This window comes from Fringilla coelebs (assembly GCF_963513975.1).
Source record: "Fringilla coelebs genome assembly, chromosome: 2".
Taxonomy (NCBI): Eukaryota; Metazoa; Chordata; class Aves; order Passeriformes; family Fringillidae; genus Fringilla; species Fringilla coelebs.
In genome coordinates this window covers 100,578,940-100,606,620 of record NC_140029.1, presented here as the reverse complement: position 1 = coordinate 100,606,620, position 27,681 = coordinate 100,578,940, and the positions used below count along the sequence as shown (strand labels likewise).

General features: G+C 38.3%; 1 protein-coding gene across 11 annotated transcripts in view; it reads right to left on the bottom strand.

Annotated features, from left to right (window-relative positions):
- Positions 1 to 27,681, bottom strand: part of ABI3BP (ABI family member 3 binding protein) — a 137,013-nt gene that overhangs the window by 61,084 nt on the left and 48,248 nt on the right. For 8 of the 11 annotated variants that reach the window (XM_084201445.1, XM_084201450.1, XM_084201454.1 and 5 more), the window contains exons 7-20: positions 27,373 to 27,424; positions 26,925 to 26,987; positions 25,803 to 25,898; positions 25,402 to 25,479; positions 19,011 to 19,085; positions 16,438 to 16,503; positions 15,868 to 15,942; positions 14,632 to 14,700; positions 13,121 to 13,195; positions 11,761 to 11,820; positions 11,326 to 11,391; positions 9,644 to 9,718; positions 7,666 to 7,731; positions 7,066 to 7,140 (exon numbers count right to left, since the gene is read on the bottom strand). In XM_084201445.1, coding sequence (XP_084057571.1) covers positions 7,066 to 7,140; positions 7,666 to 7,731; positions 9,644 to 9,718; positions 11,326 to 11,391; positions 11,761 to 11,820; positions 13,121 to 13,195; positions 14,632 to 14,700; positions 15,868 to 15,942; positions 16,438 to 16,503; positions 19,011 to 19,085; positions 25,402 to 25,479; positions 25,803 to 25,898; positions 26,925 to 26,987; positions 27,373 to 27,424 — 991 coding nt within the window. The remainder of the gene's footprint in view (positions 1 to 7,065; positions 7,141 to 7,665; positions 7,732 to 9,643; positions 9,719 to 11,325; positions 11,392 to 11,760; positions 11,821 to 13,120; positions 13,196 to 14,631; positions 14,701 to 15,867; positions 15,943 to 16,437; positions 16,504 to 19,010; positions 19,086 to 25,401; positions 25,480 to 25,802; positions 25,899 to 26,924; positions 26,988 to 27,372; positions 27,425 to 27,681) is intronic. The other 3 variants (XM_084201449.1, XM_084201453.1, XM_084201447.1) reach the window with 3 other exon arrangements.

Here is a 27,681-nt window from a genome sequence, read left to right as displayed (position 1 = left end):
GTAATTATAGAGCCTATCAGACACTGCAAACAAAATTCTGCTTCAGACACCGAGCAATCAGAGCAAACAGCCTGTAACTGTAACATCCTTGATGCAAAACCAAGCACTAAGCAATGGAAGTACCATAAATACAATTTACCAGTCTCTGGTTTTGATATTTCTGCAGATGCAGAAGTTTGGGACAGGAAACTAATATGATTAGAGTCCAGAGAAGCTGGAAAAAGAAAAACAAAACAAAACATTTTTTGGCATCATCTGAACATATAGAGTGAACAGGTTTCAAGACATGACTAAGAAACTAGGGATTTGGGAAAGGAAAACATCTCAAATGAACATGCCATGGATTTCCTAATGTAAATGTGTGAAAATGCACTGATGATGAAAATGATGAAGATGATGCTAGAAGAAATATGAAGAAGAGTTCACATTACAAGAGAAGTGGAATTGCCATAGCCAAAGCCGGAATTAAATGTGGTTTTGCACGTATGGCCCCTTTTATCTCCATGCTTAAGCCTTACCAAAATCTAGACCCAAGAGAAGGAGCAGGTTGGCTAAAAGCACAACAGGATCTCTTGGAACAATTCCCATCTCGCATCGCTACCAGAGCTGCAAGAAACGTTACTGCCACCGACAGCTGGTGTCTCTAACGGTGAAGACACATCCTATGACTGACCAAATGCTAAAATGAGGTTTTGATCTTAAAACCATAGCACGGCCTAAAAAGCAGCAGCAGAGCAGAGCACTCCCAGTTCCAGGTGATGGCAATGGAAAGGCGTGTCCTCTTGTGCCAGCCCAGCTGGGTTTGCCTCTTGGGAACGCTGCCGTGTTTGAATGCACCAGAGAAAGCAAGAGCCACCACCCAAACACAAAGAGGCAGGGGATGGAGCTGAGGGCCAGGTGCAGCCGTGTGGTCTCTCTGCAGAATGTCACATGCTTCCTGCAGAAAATGCTCATGGGCCGTGGAAGAAGCGTGGGATCAAAGAGGAGAACTGCAGAACCGGTGTGCGGAGTGCTTCGGCAAGCCAAGCCGCGCCAGGGAGACTCCATCCTGTCCATGGAAGATGACGAGGATGCCAGGGGGTTTGGGGTGGGAGGTGTGATGGGCAGTGAAAGAGATGGCAGGCAATGGGAAAAGAAGGCTGTTGCAAGTTACCCATCACGGTTTGTCGAGTTGCCAGGGAGGAAGGAGTGGTGGACTTCGGCCGCGGTCTTCGAGCAGCTAAGATCAAACACAGAAACTGCCTTCAGGTCCCCACACAGGCTGCTGTCACACAGCTCACATCAAGACAGAGCTACAAAGAAGGGGATGTGGCCCTGGCTTGGGCCAGGCTACCACTGCCCATGGTGGTGGCACAATGCTGCCTTTCAGCTGGCACTGGCAGCCAGGGCATGAGAACAAACCTAGAAAGGGATCCCCAGAACATTTCCAGGTGGAATGAATTTTAGTAAGGAGCCATAGGGCTCCAGCCCATCGCTGGCCCACTCTTTGGGACACCAGCACATCTGAACAGGCTCATCCCTGCAGAGAAGAGCACGGCCAGAGCAAGCAGTGAAGGAGGGAATGGCTGGCTATTTACCCTTCCTTGTGGTTCCCCGTGGAGCAGACGAGGTCCGTTCCAGCTCTGGTCTCTCGCTCGCTACAGACACAGAAATGATCTTGAGATGTGCACTCAGCCTTGCCCCAGCAGTACAAGCAGCACCAGCAGCACAACACCCCAAATGTCTGTGTTTAGGGCCACACCTGCCCTTTCCTGGCAGCACCCTGTGACTCAAACCCACAATCAAGTGTCTTGCTGGGGTTGCAACCAGCACAAAACTCCCTGAGCCTCAGTGGCTAAATGGCTCCACATCAGCAGAAAAATGCCAAAATATCCAATCCACCACACCACTCCACTCCTTACACATCCTTGGAAGATGCAAAACTAGCAGGAAATGCAGAAAAAACATGAGCCAAGACTCATTTTAGAATTAAAATATCAGGGTGACAGGTGCGGGGTATGTCTTCAATGCAAGCCGCTGCAAATGCAAATCACCAATTTTTCTAGCATGAAGTAATAAACTGCACATTGTGCTATCAAGATTCAGTCCTAACTCCAACCTTTCTTACAAGTTCAATAATTTATGTAAGTATTTTTTTACTATTTTCACTATTGTTGTTTACACATAACAGAATAGATAAGCTCTCATCATTCACATGAAAGGCATTGCAATTCCCTGTGAAATATAATTCCTCTTCTTCCTTACAGTTAGTCTATAAGCCATTGATTAACATGCCTATTCATCAAGGTTGAACTTTAGTCCTCATTCAAAAAGCTAAAAAATGTTCTGTATGTTAACAAATCCACGTTAGTAAGAAGACACAAAATTCTGTTTCTGCCATATTGGAATATTTCATTCTAGATAGAATTTTCAGAATAACAACTGCATATAGAGTCACTCAGGAATTCTGTGACAAATTCTTTTTGTCACTGGTCCCTTCAAAACCAGCTTTTCAGATGATGGAAAAAAGCACGTTCAAGCATCATAACCATGTCATCAGTATGGCAAGTGCTTTCAAGTACATTAACAAACCACAGATATTGCTCAAAGCAAGTGAAAATTATGTCAAACAACATCAAGAAAAAAGAAAAAAATTAAAATATCTTTTTACCCTCCACTGTTCCTTGGCTTGCAAGGTAAGGAGATGAAGATTTCAGCTTTGGTCTCTGAGTAACTAAGACTAAACCAGAAAACTTCCTTCAGAAATTAGTGACTAAATTATTTTTTTAAAGATGACTCAGTACAGAACTGTGTGATTAAAGTCCATATTACACTCAGCTCTTTTACATAACTATTTGCATTCATTCTAAGGTTATCCCACTTCAAAATCAGGAGGGCTTAGTTGAGTTAATATACAGAGAGTTAATCTTTTAGTGAACTAAGCCTACAGAGCAGAAAATTAGGAAGGGTAATTGAGAAGCCTAATAATTAAGTATCTCATCATTTACATAAATGACTGACTATCTTGCTGAAATATTTGGCATTGCCACTATCAGTAAAAGAACTGAAATGTTTGGACTAAATTTTAAAATACATCTTTTCTTATTTAAGTATTGTGAAATGATAGAAATTAGGATGGAATCACTGTTTACCTATCATTGTCTTCATGGTTTTCAGGAAAGGAATAGATGTGGGCTCCAGAGTAGGTCTTGGGATAGCTAAGATTGGAGATGGAAACCATCTTGAGATGTTATGGCAGTCTCTCGATGCATATGAAAGCATTACTTCAATCACACCCAAATAAGTCAATATTTAAATTGTGGTTTCTCATGTATGCTCTTTCTACCAAATAAATCCAACATCAGTTTGCAGTCACTTGATATTACCACAAATCCTCAGCCACTAGCTAAACACTGCTCCTATTGCACAATAGTAGCAGTCATGATGCTCCAGAGCTGCCTTTTAACTGCAGTAAATGACACATTCCAAAATCCTTTTTCAGGCATCAAGTATTTTCCAACTATAAATTGCAAGCTAGTCAATGAATATACAGCCAGAACTTTTGTTTGCATCATAGACACTTACCTACCTTATATTTAATCTGAAAAACTATTAACTAGCTCTGATTATTGTATACTTCACCACACTTAAAAATGAACTTTGGTCTAAACTAATATAAGCTTTGGAAAAAAAAAAAGAGAAACAATAGGTTCTCCACTGAAAAATGCATAAAGGTGAACTTAAGGATTTCCATCAAGAGTTGGGCACCCTGGTAGAGGAAAACCAACTTGTGCCTTCTTAACCAAAATCCATAAGAGTCTCTAATATAATAGCTCGAGTAATTTACAAGTTTTCATTCTGAACAGGTATGAAGTACTATGAAGTACTTTGAACAGACAGAATTTCAAATAGAAGACAAGGATAAGTTACAAGAATAGTCATATTTACTACACAGTAATTAGTGAACAGATATGGAAATGACAACAGTGAATGCAAAGATCACAATAAAAATCCCTTCTCTTGTCTAAGAATGCATTATTGAAAAGAACAGAACAAATTCATAAAAGCAAAGAACAAATTCCTGACACAAACAAATGGTAGTCAAACCGCTTATCTCAGAAAATGGAATCAAAGTTTGGACACTGTCACCACACTAGCAAGAACACAGTACAGGAAAAGTAGAAGAGCACAAATCTGATGGACCAAGAAAGAGAACATTTCAAACAAGGAGTTCTTGTTCTGAAAATTCTGCTAGACTCCTCCAGTCTTAGCAAATAAAATCTTTCAAAAATGCGTCAAAAGTTTGTAGGGTAAATTGACAGGGGAGTGGATTGAAAGAGTTTCAGAAATTTATCCCTTTTCATCTGACTACACACTTCTCTGTGGCACAGGGCTACTTATTGTCCTCTCCATCTTAATTTTGTTGCTGAAAAATAGAAATAATAAGAGTTTCACAAGCACATTTTCTGAATATCTTCTACTTGCCTATCAGTGGTTTAAAGAGGTGTTCAACATAACTGTTATGATGGCAAATATAAAAGGGAGTACCTACTTGTTAATGTACAGGGGGACACTATAGAATATTTACAATTATCTATAGAGATCTGCAGGAGAAGACAAGGTTCAGAGAGTATGAGGAGAAAAAAAAGGAGAGTTCCTGTGTTCAGCATTAAATTTGTCCTATAGAGGAAGAAAATATGAAAGAAATTGACTGGATCATTTAGGACACATGTGGAAAGCTGACAAACTTTTATCTCCCTAAAGAAAGGGTTTTTTTCTCCCTAGATATACTAGACTATCAAGTCTCAAGCTGTTTTAAAAAGCCCCAACCCTGAACTTGGGTTTGCAATGCTCCCTGTGCTACCTTTAATCTCCCTAAAAGGATTTTTGTCATAACTGGGGAGTCCTCCTTAATGAGAAATATGCTTGAATATTCTACACAACTTCAGGATTTACAACTTGAACAACCATTAAGTTGTTTTCAAACCCCAACTGAACATGAACAATATTTATAGACGAGAAATCCGTAAAGAGAATTTCCTGCACATGTTACTCTCTGCCCCCAACATTGTCACTGACCAGGACAATGTCTTAAATATCAATAACCATGGAAATACACTTTGGTAATGACAAAATCATTAGAAAGTAAAAAAGACTATGACTTGAAGCAATACCACAGCTATCTGTATCATGATACACTGCATATAGTAGAGAAATTAAAGTTTGGTTACAAGCCCCACAGTATCACATGGTAAAGTTCTATGACATTAAATAATACATAACTGGTCAGTGCCAATCATTGCTAATACTACCAATTAGTACTGTAAAAGTGAACTCAGAATTTGGAAAGAAGATCATAATCCAGTATTTTAAACATCATAGATATTGCCTTAAACAAAAACAGTACCCAATGCAGAATTTTTATCTTGCAGTTGTTCTTATCCCCAAAGTAAAGGAAATCAACATTTCACCAAAAGCACCCTGGGAACCCTTCTGATAATTCAAGAACACTCAGTTTGCAAGAAATGTGAATATCAGACTGAGCTGATGGTATTTCCATGACTCCAGATGCTTTAGATGGGAATTGAGAAACTGTCTGTGTTTCATTAAGAGCTGCACAGAAAATCTGGATTGAAAGTGCCGAGGAATCTGACTGTTGCTGGGATAGCAAACACACAAGCTGTGTTGTTCAGGATGATGTCACTGCAAACACAAGCACGATAGTGGACACTTTAAAGTTCTTTCTGTGTTACATGCGTAAGGAGAAAGACGTGTCCCAATATGGTGACAAGAAGATCCAGTATCTCACGCTAGACAGAACTCCTAAGGATCTTCCTCTACACTTTCTGGAGTTTAAATTACACCAACACAAGGAAGAAATTCACACAAGTTGGTGAAAAAGATAAGTCTTTTTGCACCTTGTACCAAAAATGCTTTCTAGCTGCTGATCAAGAAGTGACAGATACAAAACTGCCCTTTAACAGGCTGGCCATTTGGACTTAGAAGAAAATGTGTTCACAGCAGAAAAAAAGGCAGCAATGAAAATTAAACCTAACTACTTTTTGCTGCAAGGGAGTTTTGGTAACAACTTGAAATTTAGAGGAAATTGTCATTATTGAATGGAAATTAAATATTTCTTTTTGCAGGGACACTAAATGAAGCAGAACCTTGAGCACTGACAAAACTTCTTTTGTTCAGTGTCCCATTTTGTAAGGTATTGATAAATTAGCTTATTTTGTGAATTGAGGAAGTGGAAGAAGCCTAAAGGATAAATGCTGATAAGGAAGAACAGGAAAACTATACAGATTATTACATACTATTAGGTGTAATTAATTTAAATGTCAATAAATTACTATTAATCCACCAGTTCAGTTTCACTGGGACCTGGTATAACAAGTTTCAAGGGTGTTTGGAAGCATCAGATCTACCACGGAAGTGTCTGGTCAAGAGCAATTTGTTGCAAATGTTTTCTTTAATTACACTGTTGTGCCTTTTTTTTGCAAAGTTGTACTCAAGCAATACAGCAACACACTTGACATGGCACATTTTTGTTTCTATTAGTCTCATGCCTATGCAGTCTCCTTTTATTGCAGCCAAATGTCTAACTTAATCACTGCTTTAAATATATTCAAATTAAAGTATTTTAGAGTGTATTCTCCACCATTTTGAACTCTGTATGTTTGTTGCTATTGTTCCTGCTATTTCTAAGGGCTTACTCAACAGTTCCAACTAAGAATGGTTTCATTCAGGGATTTATACAAAACTTATATTACCTTTCACTCTACCCCTCTGCACTATTGCAACTTAGAAAGAAAACTCTATTTTATGTAATAATACATGCCTATTAACACCAAACACAGCAATACAGACTTGTAAATATACCAGGAATATAAGCCAAAATCAGATGAGACTATTTACTATTTCATGCAAAATTTCCTAAATTACTCTGTTATTTGAGAGAGCAACTTATTTACAACACTTCTGAAGTTATTTTGAGTCATATTAAACTTAACTAACAATATACAATTTTTTTTATTAAAATCTCTGGGGCAATTTCTATTTAAAATCACATTTTTCAAGTATTACCAGGTATAGCTGATGGAATTTCTTGGATGCCTGACATTTCAGGTCTTGAAGAAACGTGCTGATTTTCATCAAAAGCTGAAAGAAAATCTGGAGTTAAAATTAGAACTGGCTTCAGACCCATGGTATTTGGCCATTAGCTGTTGGGCAGTTCAAGACAACATTGATGTGAGATCAAGCAAGGTGACAGCAGCTGTAAAGATCAACTGAGAAATGAGGTGTTACATGAACACTGAAGCTGGTGTGAAATGAAGGAGAGTCAATTCCAGTAGCTCATGTGAGGCAATCTTCTTCTCACTGGCCTCTTTTTTAAAGTACTTATTCTTTGAAAGAAAACTGCAGCTGCCAGAAGAAACCTAGAGGCAACATAAGCTAGCAGAGGTCTATTTGTGGATTGCTATTCAGTCACTGTGGGGAATTATTTTCCAGCTTAGATTGCACAGAAATGGCTGAGTTGAGCAGGGGTGGGGGTGGAGTGTGGGGAGAAAGCCCAGCATGAAGCAGTCTTTGGAGCAACGTGTCTGAATGAAGCTTGGCACTCTCCACAGCTGCTGGAAGGGATGGCAAGCAATGGAAAAGCTAATGGAATTATAAGCTATTTACCCATCATGCTCCCTCTGGTTTCCATGGAGGGATGAGAAGTGATCTTCAGGCCTGATCCCTGGGTAGCTAAGATCAAATATGAAAATAATCTTGAAACAGCAAGTGAAATCAGCCTTTAGATAAGGTGATCTTCAGCCCTTAGCAGGTCAAAGGGACATATATTTATTTAATGATTCTTGTGTGCACACTGCTAATTGATATTTGTGGTAGCCCACTACATTTTTGTCTCATAGGGTAATTTCTTTTTGGATACATAACAGCTAATTTTAGACACTAGCTACTAGGCCAACTGTCTGCATCTGATTTTAAAATTCTATCCAATAGCAACAGCTGACAGCAAACCCTTCTCCCCTACCCTTTAGTTTGGATATGCCAGACAAATCTTTTAAATAAGGAGCTGCAAACACCCAATGTAATTTTGCTACAGCATGCACACAATTTTCACACAAATTCATATTTTGGCCAAGAATCAGATTTTCCCTGCAACTGCCACAAAGCTACTTTGATAGAGGCAGGATTTTTGAGACAGACCATCCTTTGCCAGATAAGGGCTTAAAAATATTTTTAGGGTTTTCTGACAATATAGTAATAAAACCCACAAATTAAAAAAAAACAAAACAAAACAACAACAACAACAACCCCAAAACAAACAAACAAACAAACAAACAAAAAACCCAACAAACCCAGATTCTATCAGCCCTTAAGACCACCATTTCCATTAGAGAAATTATGCAGCCTAGAGTAAGAAAGAGACATTTCTATGAGTGGTATTACATGAAAAAATGAAGAGTGGGTGCTCTTAATGTTAAGAACACTCATGATTTAATAAAGTGTAAGACCAAGTAATAAGTAATCTAAGTAGCCCAGTTCTTTAAATCAAGAGAGAAGGCTGTGGTAACTTGGTGAGAACAATACTGAAGGAAACAGCAAAGTCATGCCTGATAAACTGCTAAAAGTTTTCTGTCTGCTGAAGATAGAAATGACCTTGGATAGACAGAGTTCTCAGCTTCAAAGGAAAACAAAGGTCTTGTGTTGATGCAGAGGCAAGATAACTGTCAGCACCGCCCACTGAGCATTAGTACAGCTGTTTGTGTTTGTGCTCAGTGTGAATTCTGCAATAGATGAAAGCTTTTCTGAAGTTATCTGTGAAGGGAAGCTAAAAGAACACTGAACAAACTGTGGCCAATGAAGACCAGAGAAAACACAAATAGTGTATGCATGTCGTAATTAGCTGATCTTCAGATGATGAACTACATCAATGCTCATTTACCCAATTCCTTTTGACTGGTCCCCAGAAAGAGAGGGATGTTTGATACACTGATGTAATAAAATGTCACTTGTTAAATCATGCTAGCATGAGCAGAACCAAGGATGAGAACCTCACAGCAATCTTCTACTATTTTTTACGACTATATGTTGGGAAAATCTCATGTTCAAATACAAAGGCATAAATTGTGCCTAAAAATCTATATTCTTCATGAATAAATGGAGGGAAATAAATTATTAGCAGAAGTAACTGTGGAAATAACTTTTAGCACCACAATTATGTACTGCAGCAGCCTTTTAAATATCAGAGGCTACTTCAAAAAGTTGTAAACAGGAAACCAAAGACTAACCAATGAATCTCTTTAAATGTGTCTACTGGGTAAAGAAAAACATTCCCACGAAAAAGAATAACTGTTATGCTGATATCCCAAAACTCATCAAAGCCTGAGAGTTTCCTCTTAAGTGCTAAATTCTGCCCCACTGACCACATCAGAAGCCTGAAAGTGCCAGGTGGCATCAGGGTCACTTACTTGAGACTAGAACTACTAATTATACACTGGAGATTACTACAAATAACATGAAGCCATAATGAACAAATGAAAGACCTCTGGAGATAACATTAAAAATACAGGATGTATAAGAGACATCAAAATCGTACCACTCAAATATCAAGAAAAAGTCAAGGATAGGGTATAAAATAAATGGCATTTACCAGTCTCTTGCTCTGACACTTTTCCAGATGAAGAAGTTTGGGGAGAGGGAGTAACATGAAGAAAGTCATGTGAGGCTGGAAAAAATGGTGGCTTATTATTCAAAAAATACATGAACCATCACACCATGGCATCACCTGCAACCATGGACTCAGTGGTTTAGAGTACAAACAATAAAGAAGAGAAAAAATATATATTTTGCAAAATTAGCAGAATTTTAAAAAGAAAGATGTTAATATGCAAAGATGTGTAAACCCACAAAAATATAATGCAAAAAATTAACAGAATGACACAAGGAATATGGAAAAAAATCCCATGTGGTTAGAAGGAATGCAAGACTGAAAAAGTACAAGAACACTGGCCAAGAGGAGTCAAGGAGAAAGTGAATTTATGAGATGAAGATACTGGAAAAAATCCAATTTAAAATTTTGGCAAAAATAAGAGAACATAAAAAGTGATTCAGACAACATCACCAGGCAGGGAAACAGAAATTAATATCCTTAGCCCAGCCAAATTTATATGCCTTGTTATAATTACAAGTATCTGATTTCTCCACTGTAAAAACAAGAAGGTTCAGAAAATTCCTTCAAGTAAGGCAAAGCAGGGAATGTAAATTCCCTGGAAAAGATCCTGAAGTGTGTGAAATATCTCAGTTGATATGAAAGCAAGACTGCTCCAGACAAAAGTGCCAAGTCACTTTTTACTGTTCAGTAGATTTTTAACTCACACTCAACTTCAGATTTTAGGCACACCAGCCTGCTCATGTAATACTTTGTTACCCCATGGGCCACAAAACGCTGCAAGGACACAGGACTGGTCTGGCACTCCTGCAGTGTGAAGGAAGCCACTGCCACAAGCATCTCCACCACTGTTGGTAAGTGCCACGGGCAATGCCTGAACTAAATAGGGCTTGCATGTGTGGCATATTTATATCTACACTGAAGGCTTATCCCAATGCAGGACCAAGAAACAGCTTGGCTAAAAGCAAAATGATATCTCTGGATATCAGGACACTGCCTGCATAGTTGTCAGATCTGCAAGAAAAACTGTTAGTACCAGAGGCTGCCATGTCTTAAACCATGAAGAAACACACCGATATTCACCAAAAGCTGAAATGAGGTGTCAATTTAAAAAAACATAACACAGCCTCAAAAGCAGCCGCAGGGCAGAGCATTCCCAGTTCCAGGTGATGGCAATGTAAAGGCATGGGCAGAAGAAAACCAGCGGCCTTGAATGTCAGTGGTGAGGAAACCAAGAGGTGCAGCCTTGCCCAGGGAATGCCTGGAGGGTGGCTGAGCTGCTGTGCTGTGTTTCTGTGCCAGCCCAGCTGGGTTTGCCTCTTGGGAACGCTGCCGTGTTTGAATGCATCAGAGAAAGCAAGAGCCACCACCCAAACACAAAGAGGCAGGGGATGGAGCTGAGGGCCAGGTGCAGCCGTGTGGTCTCTCTGCAGAATGTCACATGCTTCCTGCAGAAAATGCTCATGGGCCCTGGAAGAAGCGTGGGATCAAAGAGGAGAAGTGCAGAACCGGTGTGCGGAGTGCTTCGGCAAGCCAAGCCGCGCCAGGGAGACTCCATCCTGTCCATGGAAGATGATGAGGATGCCAGGGGGTTTGGGGAGGGAGGTGTGATGGGCAGTGAAAGAGATGGCAGGCAATGGGAAAAGAAGGCTGTTGCAAGTTACCCATCACGGTTTGTCGAGTTGCCAGGGAGGAAGGAGTGGTGGACTTCGGCCTCGGTCTTCGAGCAGCTAAGATCAAACACAGAAACTGCCTTCAGGTCCCCACACAGGCTGCTGTCACACAGCTCACATCAAGACAGAGCTACAAAGAGGGGGACGTGGCCCTGCTTGGGCCAGGCTACCACGTCACAGCTGCACTGCCCATGGTGGTGGCACAATGCTGCCTTTCAGCTGGCACTGGCAGCCAGGGCATGAGAGCAAACCTAGAAATGGTTCCCCAGAACATTTCCAGGTGGAAGGATTTTAGTAAGGAGCCATAAGGCTCCAGCCCATCACTGGCCCACTCTTTGGGACACCAGCACATCTGGAGAGGCTCATCCCTGCAGAGAAGAGCACGGCCAGAGCAAGCAGTGAAGGAGGGAATGGCTGGCTATTTACCCTTCCTTGTGGTTCCCCGTGGAGCAGACGAGGTCCGTTCCAGCTCTGGTCTCTCGCTCGCTACAGACACAGAAATGATCTTGAGATGTGCACTCAGCCTTGCCCCAGCAGTACAAGCAGCACCAGCAGCACAACACCCCAAATGTCTGTGTTTAGGGCCACACCTGCCCTTTCCTGGCAGCACCCTGTGACTCAAACCCACAATCAAGTGTCTTGCTGGGGTTGCAACCAACACAAAACTCCCTGAGCCTCAGTGGCTAAATGGCTCCACATCAGCAGAAAAATGCCAAAATATCCAATCCACCAAACCACTCCTTACACATCCTTGGAAGATTCTAACAGAGGTAACATGGCAACTAATAATCACACCTAAGTATTTAGAATTCAAGACCTGATTTCACTTTTCCCTTAAACCAATGAAATCATTCTATGGGTCAGAAATTACGGTCCCTGGCACTAATAAAACACAGAGTAGACAACTTATCTCTCTCTTTCAAGCAAGTGAAAAAAGGAATATTTTCCACAGAATTCTAGCACATCTTGCAAGTTACACTTGTACAACTCAACATCTCTTTGTGCACTGAAGAACAAGTTCCTCTACTCATTTCCTCATACCCTGTTATCCTAATTTTGCATAGGGAGAATGTGCACAACCTAATATATAAACCAGTGTCAAATCTGGGCTATGTGTGGTAGTGAGTACACATATTTGCCCATTGCTTTGGGCTTGGTTTCAGGTTTAGGGGAGGCAAGACTTGTGACAGTTTACAAACATGCCCTTGGATGTAGCTGGTGGCAATAAGGAAATAGTGCTGAGTGATTCCTCTAGAGTATTTCCTCTAGGGTATTCTCAGCCTTTGGAATTGGAAATCCTTCTGTTCAGTTCTCTTCAACTTGATCCTTTCCTAGCAACACTCAATGACTCACTAATCAAAGTGTTTGCACCTGCTTAAAAACTGAAGATAAATCTTTTTTCTGCCTGTGGAGGAGCTTTTCCAATATGCAAAAGGAGCAAATTGGACATGTTAACATTATTTAATCATTCCTAACAAGGATGGGCCTCCACACACACATGCACACACATATTATATATATATATATTTATATCCATCTATACAAACAATCCTTCACAAGAAAATCCAGACAACATAATTGTTTACCAACATTAAAAAAAAAATTAATCTTATCACCACAATATTTCATTCCAAATGTCTCAAATGTTGCAGCAGATGCAACTAGTTTCTGTCTGTCCAGCTTTATACAGAGCAAGTCAGAACTCCTCCTTTAGCAAAGCATTACTGTGTCTTTTGAGAGGTTGCCTAGATGTGAGGAGAACTACAGAGAAGACAGATATCATTACCAGCTGAGATTGGTGGCATTTCTGGCATGCCAGATGTTGTGGCTCTTGAAGAAAGAGGCTTCCTTTCACCTAAATCTGGAAAGATAATCTTGTGTTAAAAGGCTTAAAATCCTCAGAGCTACCTGATTAACTCAGGACTTGGCCAACAGATGTTGCTTTGTTAGAACAATGGAAGCACAGGGAAAATTGCTGGGAAGTCAGCTGGGCATTACTCTGTCTCATGGACTGTTGGGTTGGTGTGGAAGTCAGTGTGGGAACCATTTTATTCATACTAATGAGAATTCTTATTACCTAATAATCTTAGCATATAGTGCATGGTAGATAGTAAGAAAACACCTTTGGATCCAGAGCTAGCCTTTTAAAGGAAACAGCACACAGAAATATGTGTAAGCTTTTTATTCCCTCTCAAAACTAAGTTCTCTCAGCACAGGGAAAAAAACACCCCAAAACTAAGAAAGGAAGGTCCACAGCTGGGAATCTTAACAACAGAAAACCAAACACAACCAACTAAAGGGAACTCTCCTCTTTGCCTCTCATCCTTCATCTACAAAGATGAAAAATAAGTACAGATGAGAATCTAGTTAACAGCAGTAAGTGTGTGAATTACTGTGAGGGTGACAACTAAAGCAATGCAAAACTTCCACAAAAAAAAAAGAAGCAAGGATAAAAAAAATAGAAAATAAAATTTTGAAACTATATTGAGGTTAACTTTTGAATTTTACCACATGCCATTCTAACAGCTGGAGCTCTGTAGTAATTACAGACATGGATATTTCCAAATCAGTAGTATCTCTAGCTGCTGTTATAAAAAACCCAAACAAAACAACCAAACCTGAGAAATAATTTCATGTAAGTAAATTAAGAAGGAATATCTGGTGGAGAGAAACTTTATTTTCCACTACTCTGCAAAGCATTTACTATTTTTTGCTCATTTATTAAAAAATTTAACTTCCTTTTCCATTTCAAATACCATCACTAATTACTTAGCTGAAGATGTTAACTTGGCCATCCTCACCTCCCTAAGGCTACAGGAAAAATAATCTATTCCCAAAGCTATAACTCAAAGTATAGCTTAGTTTGAAAGGTCTGGCCTTAGCTGTGTTGACTTATTTTAACACAATACATAGGAAAAAACCCACAGCAAACTATGTGAAAAATTGACAGGATCAGAGAAATTAAAAAATCTTATCACTAAAAAGCATGGTATTGTACTTGACTGGAACAGCCTTAAGCCTTGCAAAATTGAAATCTTTTCCTGACACACCCCTTTGATCAATACTGGAATATTCTGCAAGCTACTTGCAGGCTTGCTTTAAACTTGTGCTCTGCCTGGTCACAGGAATGAGGATGGTGACACAGGAGTTTAAAAAATAAGATGTAGGGCAACACCCATGGCCAATGGTGTGCAATGGCTGTCTGAAATCATCAACATGGAAGCAGCAAAGAACTTTTCATCACCAACCAACCAAAAGGGTACGAAAGGCTTCTGAAAGAATATTATTATAATTTACCAGTGCCTGGCATTTCTGAAGATGTAGAAGTCTGGGGAGTAGAAATAACAAGAAGAAAGTCATGTGAAGCTGGAAAATCAAAGCAAAAATAATGCTGTATTGTTTTGAAGTGATAAGAAACCTTCTGCAACAACATCATATTCCTTCATAAACTGACAAAACTTCTGGGTAATACTTAACATATTATGTTCCACAGAAAGGTAGAGTCTGAAATGTACAATAACTGATTAAGTGTGACTTGAAAACGATTTCCAAAAACACGCATTAATGCATAATGCATTTTATGACCAAATTTTTATCAGACTCACATAAAAAGGTGAAATACAGACATAAAAAGTGAAAATGCAAGGCTATTCAAAATAGGAGAATGTATTACTAATAAAAAGTAGCAAACTGTGACTGCATGGAATTTTTTTCTAGGATCAGGAAGGACAATATCCTGGTGCTAAAACCGGAGAAGGAAAAAGGATGACAAAACAGGAGCTGGACCAAATGAAACATAGAAACTGCCTTTTGTCAGACATCTGAACAGCTAACTATTGTAATCAATCTCCCCTTCAGTAATGGATTTCCTGCAATATTAATTTCTTCCAAAAACATATGCATGGGGCATTATACTATTGGCATTGTAATGAAATGAAATCTTTCCAACTGGCTCTCAGCTTATTATTTTTTTTCCTTATTTTGGAAAACTGTCAGTTGCCCTAGGCAAAAAAATCTATAAAATAATAGAAACACACAATAGAAATTTTGTGAGAACCAATTAGAAAGCATCTGAGTCTTCAGTGATATGTTTTTATAGTGCCATTTTAGAAATCTGGGCAGAATTATATCTATGTTTATACAGAAAGGCTAAAAGAAGAGTGATAGTTTCAAAACATGTTGGAATTTCTTCAGTTTTCATTAATCCTTAACAACTCAGAATCCTTCAGCAAATCAGGATATTCTATTTATGAAACTCAGGTGTGGACAGCCCTATTTAAATCTGATATTTACAGTAAGTCCAATTTACTTTTAAAACTAAGAATTACGTGCTGTTGCCAAATATGGTCACCCTAACTACTAGCTTAATATTTCACATAGAATGTTATAAAGAGATCTAATACTTGATGCAGCACTTTCATACCCACAGTTATTCTTCATTTATGTTAAACTGAACAAACTATTTCATGAGGGGCACTGTCTCCTCCAAAAACTCCCAACTGTCAGGAGGATTAACCTCATGAGAACCATTACCGGGTCGGGTTGGTTGCACTTCCATGGCACTGGATGGTTTGGATCCCGAAGAAACAGTCTGTTTTTCCTCAAAAGCTGAAAAAAGAATCTGAGCTTAAAATGCTGAGAGAGCTGTGACTTGATGGGTTAGCATCAAACAGCTGAGCAAAGGCTGTGCATTTCCAGACGATGCCAACACCAAGCTGAGCAAGACGGCAGATGGCCTCAAGTGAGATGCGAGACAACGGCTGTGACAAGGGGAGGGGACGGCTGGAAAAACAGGCTTCTGGCCTTGGAATGCACGTGCCACATGCTTGAAAGAACTCTTCCCAGCAAGGAATTCTCTCTTATTAAATATTCTGGGTAAGAGCTGCAGTTTTACTGAAAGAGATAAGATGACGATGAGATGTGACAGCACTGTCTATGGGCAGTTGTTAAGCTGACAACAGATACATTCTTCAGGTGGTTACACAGATACAAGAATGGTGAATAAGCAGCTCTCTGTGAATGTTGGTAGCCAAGATTAAAATTTGCAGATATATATGACGCCATGATAATGGAAAAAAATCACGGAACTAATCTGCTAATTACCCATTTCCATCTCCCTCTTTTCTGCAGAAGGTAGAGATACGGATTTCAAGGCTGGACTCTGAGTAGCTAAGAGCAAAGATGAAACAAAATTTTATCATTCCAAGAAAGACTCTTTTGACAAGTAATACAAAATCTAATTTCAACTGTAGCTAACAAGGGTTTTTCTGTTTGAATGTCTCTTTGCTCCATTAATTTCTACCCCATTCATATTTAGCATACCCTATCTAATCAAGCTGAATCCTTATTACTTAAGGGGATTTTATTCACAGCAAGGCAGCTACAACACAACATTTGATATTCACACCACTTGCAGGTCTCCAGTCACTACTGCAATATGTGGAACTATTTTTAAAGGTGTTGTAATCGCAAATCAGTGAAATAATTGTTCAAGTTAGTAACAACACCTACTATCTCTTGTCTGTGATGAGGGTTATTACAAAGACCTGGTTTCTTCACTATGAAGTATGGATAACCTGAAGTGTCCTTTAATGAAAATGGAGTCAAGATGGAATTGGGCTCTCTTACCCTAAAGCCATCATGAACCAGCTTCCACCATGTGCAGGTTTTGCACTACTGTGCTGCTACTGATCCTACTAAACTATGTGAACTGGTCAGTAGGTATTTTTCTTTCTTTTAAAACCCCTATTCAAATAATTAGGTGTAGTGTCCATTTCTAGTACAGGAAATATGAGTATACATGCCAAAAAGTGAACAGCCTTTTTTTCACACATTGGATCTGCTTTCCCATTTACTTTCAATCTACCTTATCACATTAACAATTTGGATCCTGGGTTATTATCCTGATATAGTTGGATTCAGCAACTGGACCAGATGATCACTGTAGGTCCCTTGCACATGGAACCATTCTATCCTATATATCTAGAGAAGAAAACACTGCCAACAAAAGCCATTCAATCCACAGCTTTTGGCAAAACCTTCCATTGATCCATTTACACCCATCAAGAACTATAAGAGATCTCCCAAAAGCATCAGAACATTGAAGGCATGTTCACAAAGCTATCTTTTCAGAAACATTTGAATCCAAAAATGTACTGACCACACAGGAAGTTTACAAAACAAAGGAGAGACCTCCCTCTAGCACAATCCAGATAGAAAAATAAAGAAAAAATTCTTCAGGGAACTAGGGCAGAATACAGGTCATGAAGTTGAACTTCATAAATTAAGTTTTGCTTACTTTGCTGATTTTATGACAGCAGGTGATCAAGGCATGCAGAGGCACAGTGCAGAGAAATCTCCTCTGTATAACCATGCCCTGGTTCTCATGGAATATCTTTGACTTCATCAGTGATTTCATGGAGAGCACAGGTGCTCTCTTTGACCCAAAGGCTGGGCCTAGCCTCACATAATGAAATCCCACTTTTGCCAAGTGGAACTATTCAAAGGGAACGGAGGACATAATAAATACTTGAATGAAACACTTATTTTTTCCTCCAATGTTGCTATTATTCCACCTTTTCCACTGAGACAAACATAGGATTTGATTGTGATTTCTTTTTTCTATAGAAAGAAAAGATACTTCACATCCCTAACAATTTTCAGTTTTTCAGCTTCATTTCTAGCAAATAGGTTCTTAAATCATTGTGTTTCTCTTTTCCCAGTGCTGCTTCTAATTGGATTTAACCAAATGTCTCTCCCTATCCCCTCAAACATATCTGGAAAAGAGCTGTCCAAAAAAATCTATCAAATTAAGAACAGATTATGAAGATTATTTTCATGTTCTTGAGAATCTACTTCAAATATGCATTTCAAGAACTAAGAGGCATTCCTGGAAATTGTTTTAAAATTTTGTAGACTAGATAAAGCAAAAGTAGGCCATCCTAATAAGCCAGCACTATTCTACAATAACTTCTTGACTAATACTTAAAGATATATAAATGAATCTGATTCAAGGGCCCTCCAGGTGACTAGTGTAATAGCTGTTAATACTGAAAGAAGCACCAAGCAACAGTTTTTGGTACAATTAACTTATTTAACACAAACACAGAGAAAATATGGGCCTGTTATGAAATCAGAGGTCTTGAGCAGGGGAGATACCGGGTACAACGGAGAGGAGCAGAGGCACGAGATGGTGAGAGGTGGGACTAAGGCTGGCACTTGACACCCCCTGCCACAAACAGCTCAACAACATCACTTGTAAAAACTGCACACTTGAAACTGGACAAAATTGGTTTAGGGTAACAACAAGGACACAGAAATAATATCTACCATACACAAATGGTCCCCTACGCAGTGAGCTCACATTTGAGATGTCTCCCAGCAGAAGAAGAAAGAAGGGAGGCGGAAGAAAGCATCCACACAAACATTGTGTTCCTCCCAACACAGGACTCCAGATGCTCATAACTTGCTGAAATATCCCCACTCATCACCAACACAAGCTCCAAAGTACCATGCTTATGGTCCAATTATGTAATGTACACAGCACCACAAAAAAGGGCACAATATAAGAAATCTGTGCGTTACTGTTTTAATTACATTACTTCTCTTATTGGAGCAAGCCTTGTGAAGATAATTTTTCAGTAAAATTTTCTCATATTTACAAAGAAAGTAATTACCAAGTTCTGTCAATGGACTTTTTGGAGCATCAGGGATTCTGGATCCAGAAGGAAGCAGCTGTATTTCGTTAGAAGCTACGATAAGAAAAATAACCAAAACGTCTCTTGATTAAGAATAATACAAGGCACAACATGGAGTTATATTTGGCTTCTGGACCACTCACTCCTGAAAAAAAATTATAATTAATAAAAAAAGAAAAAGTAGTTCCAACCTAGAGAAAAAAACACCTAAATTGTCACTTAAAAGTGTATGTGGAATATGAAGGAAGCCCTTTTCCCCCTAATTGTTAAACAAAGATCCATCAGTCATGGGAATTTGACAATGAACATCTGTCAGTAACTAGGAGCAACTAGTTTAAAATTAATCAATGATCCATCTTGATTAGTTTTCATATTTTAATCTTTGAAACATAGCAAAACCAAGGAAAGTTGAGTATGGTTAAAAAAAGGCAACTAGAAATTAAAATGAAATTTGATTGACTGCTGGTTTCACTTCAGTAAATTCTGGAAATCTGCTGTCAAATTTAAATGAAAAAAGAAAAAAGAAAAAAGTGCAAGTAAGACGTTAATGTGAATCCATAGGATTGTTTAAAATGCATTTATTGAGAAGCATTAGCAGTCCTCTTCATGGGAAGATCTTCATTTCAGTCCTGTAAGCATTCCTGGTCTTTCACTTTATCAGACATCCTCCTGAATGAAGGCTAGCTGTGCTTTAGAAAAATCTAAGTGAAGTTTTTAAAAAAATAGAATTAAATACAATCTCAAGTTTAGATTTGCCCTTGTAATTTTTCATGGCTCAGGGAAGAAAATACAAGCAACAAAATCAACATTATAGAATTTAGAATTCTGAATAACAGAACTAAATAAGTGTTACACCAAAGCACAAAACCAACCACACAAGATTGAAATAAAAAGTTTAAAAAATCAGTAGAGCTTCTCTTTCCTTCAAGGCAAATACAGTTATATCCCATCAGGTGCTATATAAAATTGTTCTGACTCATTGCTGTTGATGTTACCTAAATGAATCTGTAATCAGAAGAAAATCAAGGAGGTAATTACTTAAATTCTATTGCTGAGGTCAATTTTACAGATGGAAATTTTATGTTATGTCAAACATGCAGATCACATAGACAGAAAGCATTAATTTCAAAAATCAAACTGAATCGCAGTGAAATCCGTGAAAGCCGCAGCTCAGCCAGAGCTAGATGCATCCTGCTTTACAATTCATTCCACTGGAACCACAAAAGAAACCAGAATATTTTAATCAGAACTTCCTTTGGAGCCAACACAAAGAGGATGCAGCAAGAAGTAGAAAAATTCTGGGGAAGGTAAAAAAGTGTTTAATGCAGAAAAAAATGTAAAAAGCAGAAAAATTAGTTACCCAGTAAGTTTTGAGTTTGCGCCAATTTGGGTTTAGGCGTCGATCTAAAATCTTCAGGTCCATGTGTTTTCTCAGCCTGAGCTAGAAGAAAGAAGCTTAATGTAATTTAAAATCCCCCTGAACCTCTCTTGATCTACTAACCAAAACCTGATGCTTTTCTTATCACCATTTCATGTCACATGACTAGAAGGATTTCTACAGCAGCTCAACTCCATTGTGATTAATGTTCACTTTTGTTTTCAGATGTGAAATCTATATGATGCTTTGGATTTATTTTGCTGCAGTTTTATATTAACAAAAGAAAATAAAAGTCATGAACAGCAAAGTTAAAGTCAGAAACTCACACGGTACCTCTGTTACAGCCTCTTAAATTCATGACAATAGATTATAAACAAGATCCATTACATCACAAAGTAATTTACACAAAATATTTACAAATATTTTCCCTGTTATTCTGAATGGTTTTTAATCCTTCTAAAATAAAAATTTTCAGGAATGTAATACTCACCTGTAATATCTATAGAATTTGTTATAGAATAGGTTTTGATTTCCATTCATTCTTCTAATTGAACATTTTTAGAGTAATACTCAGGCAGTTAAACTGCACCTAAACTGAATTGCTGGCCATATTTTAATATACTACTGCATTACTCTACGCTGCAAGCTGTTTCACATAACAATTAGCACCAATTGTAAGTCAGTCAAGGTCACTTCTTTCCTCTGCATCCTTCTGGAGACCCCAGAGGTGTTTAGTCAGTCATGCAGTACTCAGAATTGGTCATCTAAGACTGTAAAATGACAAGGGTATGGAACACAGAATGGTAAGGTCTCAGCCTTGAATGCCACAAGCACATTAATGCCCTCCACAGAGGAAATTGCACAGTATTTAGTGCACGTACCTGCTTGGAAGAGATCTTTAATATTGATGGTTGGCATTAATATAGCACTAAGTTTTAGTATTAATTTAATAAAAGATCACTTTCTTTTTGAGGCACATTAGAAGACATTTTGGTTTTTCCTGCATGCTCTCCAAGCTTTTTCCACAATCTACTTAAGACAGTTCAAGCAAGAGCTGATCATGGAGGTTTATAAGCTTCTTATTTGATTTAGTAGGAAAAAAGAGTGCTGTTTCCCACATTCTAAATAGTGGGATTCAGATGCTATTACAGTTACAAAAATTACACTATTTTCTAGTTTGGAGTATGTGTCACACGGTCTGGAGCCTTTACAGATGCTGCTTTGTCATGGCTCAATTCATCTTCTAAGTCAGCCACAGTGCTGTCACTGCCATCAGGGCAAGGAGGAGTTCATTGTCCAGAGAAGGCAGAGAAATTTCTCTCTTTGAAATTTGTGGGAGAGAATTCTCTCAGAAGAAATACTGAAGCAAACTAACTACCTGTACATCAGGAGCAGTTCAACATCTAAAAAAAAAGCCCAAATACAAGCAAATACAGAACTCATTTTTTCTTTTATAGAAGTCAGAGGGTTTACACTCATAGGAAATGTGCCTTCGCTGAGCAAGCTGAACAAGATAAAACATGCCTAGAATTAGAACAAAGGAAACCAAGCTCTCAGTTTTGCACAAAACATTGTAGGGATGACATGAAAATAAGACAGATATTTTTGTTAAAAAGAAGATACAGGAAGAAGAAAGTTTAGGCGCTGAAAGCTAAATTAGAGAAAAGAGAAATGCCTCTGACTATTCCAAGGCAGCAGGCAAGCTAGGCCTATTGTAGTGGTTCAAGGCTGTCTGCAAAGTAAAGCATTAACACAGCCAAGTTACTCCATCATCACAGCCTGGAATACAGCAAGAATGCACCTAGGCAATGTTTCCTCTGATTTCTCTTGGCTCTCTTTTCATCTTCCTGATGATGAAAGACATTATGATTAAAGCATTAATCTCACTCCTTTCATACCCTGTGAGCACAAGGGGAACTCCTCAGGGGGCAGAATGAGGACAGGAGGAACAGAACTTGGGAGACATGGCAACAAAGGAGTTATTTCAACTGAACACTAACCCTGCTTGATGGATTCACAGGTGGCACTTTTCATTTCAAGCCTATTCCATATTTCACAAGTCTAATTCACTAAATCTGTAGTATGACCCCTCACATAAATAATTAGCTTTCTTTTTTTATTTTCTTTTTTTTTTTTAAAGATAAGCTAGTTCTTTCATGTCCCAGAATAATGTGCTCATATTTCTAAGGGTTGGTGAGCTCCAATTTCCCTGTGAAGTTAATAGAAAGACACATTTAGCAGAGAAAAAAAGTTGTAGCAGTAGTTTGAGGTATATTAGAAAACAATTCAAAGATTGAGGAAAACACTAGAGACGTGAGCCGTTGTATTAAGAATAAATTAGTCCTGAGTGGAAAATATTGTAACAAACCTGGCAAAAACAAAGAATGAAAGAGCTTACTAACAAGTCTTTCCATGGAAATGCATGCCAAGGGAGGGGAGGATTGAAATTAAGAAAACGATGGGATTCCTGGTAGACAAATACATGAAAAAAAGTTACTAAACTGTGTCACATCACAGAACACACCCTCTGATGAAGAGCCAGTGGAAGACAAGAGCAGCCCAGCTCACAGAGCCTTTCAGATATGCTGCTTGCTGAAATACTTGGAGCTCCCTTCCCTTCCCTTCCAGCATGGCTGATGACACAACAGCTGCTACAGCACAGAGCTCCTGCTAAAGCACTGTGCTCTTGCCAGCCTGGCACCTGTCCTTAAACCTACCACAGCAAAGAGTTATTATGCCTTAGTCAAAGAACCCACCATGATTTTTCAAATAGCAATGTCTGAATTAAATATAATAGTAGATCCTATTGCTAAACTCAATTAATTATGTCTATAGACTAAACTGTTTAAATGCAGCCCTTGCAAAGGGTTGGTGCTCAGATCTCTCACCTAAGCTACTCATTAAAGAATACTTCAGCATTTAGCCAGACAAGTCATTTTTCCATGTTCCACAGCAAGACAGAATTACACTTGAAGGCCATTTTTCTTTTAAAGGATTTATTTTCACTTCTCTGTTTCCTGACTTCCTTTTTTTCCTGTCTTTAACTGAACCACTGTAACCACAATGGAGTGTGACATATTCTTACTTTAACATGAGGCACTGGTGCTGAGATCAACAAATAAAATCTGAAAGGAATAGTCACCACAGGGAAAAAAGGCATGGAAGCAAAACCACAAAGGAAGCTTGAAATGGAAGATGAAAATTATTCTAAATATTTCAGTAAGTAACTATTGGTGTGAGAACAATAGGAATGTGTTTAGTTGTAACAAATGGTTACTAAATTGTTATGAGGAAAGAGAGCACTTGCCAATTATTACCAGAGTAATGAGGACTTCTCCAACTTCATAAACACACAGTTCTGTGCCATGTCTAGACATGGCAATGTTTATGGTTAGAAATTCTGCATGTTGGTACATAAATAAAATTACAGAACGCAAAGGAAAGGAAATGGAATGAACCAATGCCCTCCTCCCCAGCTGCCACATTTCACACACTTCAGCTGACTGACCAGTACATTCCATCAACAAGGAATAACACATTTTGATTAGAGGAACGCAAGCTTGAGGGTTGAGATTTGAGGAAATGGATTCTGGTGGAGAACCAACCATACAAATGTATTCAGTTCTCACTTTCACAAAAAATGGCAAAATTTTAGAAAATACACTTCCAGATTGCCAGTTCTTAACAGCAGTTACTTAAACAAGGCAAATAATCTAGTAACATAATCAAAAAAATTAATTCCACAAGAGACCTTGAACTGTAAGAGAAAAAAAAACCAATTAAACAACCTAAAAAGACTCCTTGCAGCTTCCTGAAAAGAATCCACACATTTTCAATGCATCCTTTGATAATAAATTCTTGGGAAGAGGCATGGTTTTTTCCCTCTTAATATTAAGGATGAACAGAAAAGAGCCATCCCTGTGAAGGTTTTGCAGACAGGAAGGAATGGTTTAAAGTAGAATTGGAAAATATATTTATCAATTGAGTAGAAAATAAAGTTCTAACATTTTCACAGAAGAAAAAAAATGGATCAGTTAGTCTGAAAGATTGTTGTCAATGACTACGTGATATTGCTGCATTTCTTTACACTTTTTTAATTCCCTATGTATTTTTGAAGGGTTTTTTATTCTGCTTTGGTCTTTTTAAGAGTTAGGAGCATTTTTTTTTAATATACTTAAGGAATAAAATAAACACAACCCTATTTAAGTGCAGTATCTGTCTGAGTCGTGTGATGCCAAAGAGACCACATGCTACACTTCTTCATCCAGCTAGGAAAGATTTGACAGACAGAAGAGATTAATGCCAGCAAGATCACATAATATGTCTAAATCAAACCAAAGCAAACCTTTGGTCATTGTTTCCTCAAATTCCTTTTTAGTTTTAAATTCTTGCCACTCTTCAAGCATCCCTTCTTCTTTTCAGCAAAGAAGTTGGCAGAAGCCAGCTACTGTTTCTTGTGACAGCACAACCAAGACTTCCCACCCAGTTATGGGATTAGGGCCATACTATGAAAAATGAAGATAGGCATATGCCTTCTTAAACAATTCTGAAATGTGGGTCAATAAAGTGGGTGATTAGTGATCTTCATCATTTGACTCTGAACAATTCAGCTCTTTCCAATCCTTTCCTCCCCTGCCCCTAGACAGAAAATGTTCAAATATATGACTGTAGTTGTCATACAAATTCATAAAGTAGTCTGTTACACAAAAAACCTCACTTTGCCATTTTTCAAATTTCAAGGCATCCATCATGCCACAAAGTATGGTTCTAATTACGAGTAGTTTTAGAAACCTAATAATTATATCACCTGAAACTTTGGTCCAAAATTAGATTCAGATTTTTATCCACATTACCACTCCTTGCTAATTCAGCCACTATCCTCCTGTTTTCCAGCTACTATTTTAACTGTAGAGCACAAAGATGGGTTTCATTTTAGTTTATGTATTTGGCAAAGATATTCCACAGAGTTTCTAAAAACAGAATTTTCATTACCTGGAAGGGACTGTGGGGAGATTTCTTGAACTTCTGGTGTTTTGGATTCAGCAGGCCATACTCCAGTTTCATTCTTAGCTAAAAGAACAGACATTAGAGAGTAATTACAAAGATATATCTGCTCTCTTTTACCACAGATTTATTTCTGTCCCACTTTAGTTTGACTAAGTAAGCCAACATGGATAAATGTGGACAGCTGAGTACCTTTAGGACCCAATGAACTTCCACTGCACAATCACACCAGGCTATGTTAAACACATGAGGTTTTGGTTTTGTTTTGTTCATTAAGAGATACTTTGAAAATAAAAATTTACAGCAAGGATTTAATGACTTATGAATCATTCTTTTCGGAGTGCAAAATGGTTTTCAGCACTTCTCATTTGTTTAGCGTTTCTGCTTACCCAGTTTTTTCCTGGATGCTTGAGGTATGTCATCTATTGTCAGGAGAGGAGGAAGTTTCTGCTGACTTTCATTGAGACCTGGAACAATAAGGTGCACTACAGAGAAAGATGCATGCCATTAATTCCAGAAGGCATGAAAGAACAGTCTGCTCTCTGAGATATGTGACTAACTATTACTGAATCACTGGGAGCTCTGTCTCAATATCTGGAAAAGGAATTTGTTCTACCCTGTAACTATCTCTCTCATTTGGTGCTATTTCCCCTTTATCACCACCATCTCATGGTTTATCAGAGTTGAAAACCATTCAACACCAGAACACACAACTCTGGAATACTGCAGCATCACAGACACTGGGACAGATTCTGTCTGGTGGGCCAAGTGGGCTCAGCACCAGGTTGGGTTAGTATGTGTATGTGTGTGTTTGACATCAATACACTGAAACTCACACAAAGAAAACTTCTGCCAAAGTTATGGAGTCATAGAAAATATATAAAGGAATAAACAATAAATCCAGGAATAAATTGGTCACAAGGTACATGGTGCAGTGAGCCTTTCATGGAAATTTTAGGCAGACCAGTAGTTCACCACTCTGTATGACAGACTTTCCCCTGGTTTAATGTTCTAAGCCAATATTGCATATTCTTATAGGTGAAACAAGAACATAAAGCATGAAACTGAATGGCTTGGAGGGAAACAGTAATGCCCTGAGATTTAAATTCAAATTCTAATTGCAAGATTTCTGTAGTTTAATATATCAAATTTGTGACTGTAGGTGTGATGTTACTGTGCTACCTTAAAAGACCAGTAAGAACAATCCCTCATCTAAACAAGATCCTTGCCATAGAACTTCATTTGAAGTATGGAAGAACTCCTTAGCTTAAACAGTGACAGTTTCTTCTTTTAAATACAATGACAATGAAATGATTCTACTCCACTTAAGCAACAACATTCTTGAACCACCCATACCACCATAAAATGTAGTGAATATTGTCTGCACCAGCTGCAAAATACCCTTTGATATGCAAGGAAAACCAATTAAGATCAAGAAAATTAAAAGCATTTGCACAATTCTAAGTTTCAACCAGGAGTTAAGAGAAATAATAAAAATATCTTCTAGTCACCTAATATTGCTCCTGGGAGAGAAGAACTATCTGGTGCTTTTGACTGCGTCCGATTTTGAATAACTGTGGAGACAACACAGGGATATTAGAAAAGCTAATTAAAACAACAACAAAAAAAAAGCTGAAATAAGAAACCAAACTACACCTGAAACAAACCTCAGCATTCTAAAAAACTTTCTTCAATATTTGCAGATGAGGACACCATCCTAACACCATCATAATCCTTTCTGTATTTACATTCAGTTTAAGAGACTGCAAACTCTGTTTCCTCTACATCGCCACCTAATTATGCATCTCTTTCCCCTGGCATATTAATTTTGGTGAAACATTCTGTGCTTATGCTATTATAGGGCCAGCTGCAGGACATCCCATTGCCCTGACATTCATTTTAGTCTCAAGTTACTCTTGCCCAGTATAAGAATACATTTTAAAAAATGCACAAACTTACTTTGTTTGATTATTGTGACAGGGACCAATTTCTTATTATCACTCAGTATAATCTGAAAAAAGAGAAAAAATGGATAAAAGTAGTGCCTTGGGAGAACTGCCATAATAGTAATTGAACAGAGTAATAAAAATAGAGGGTTCTAATCCAATACCCTGACTGTCCCAAGTTAAAACTGGATATGGCTCTGGCCCTGGTCCCTGATGGTTGTGCTTCAGTTCCCACGGGATAATGTGGTAATATTGCATTTTGATCTCCTTCTATCAGCTTGAGATGTTTTGCTTAATAAAACCACAGTATTTGACAGCTTAG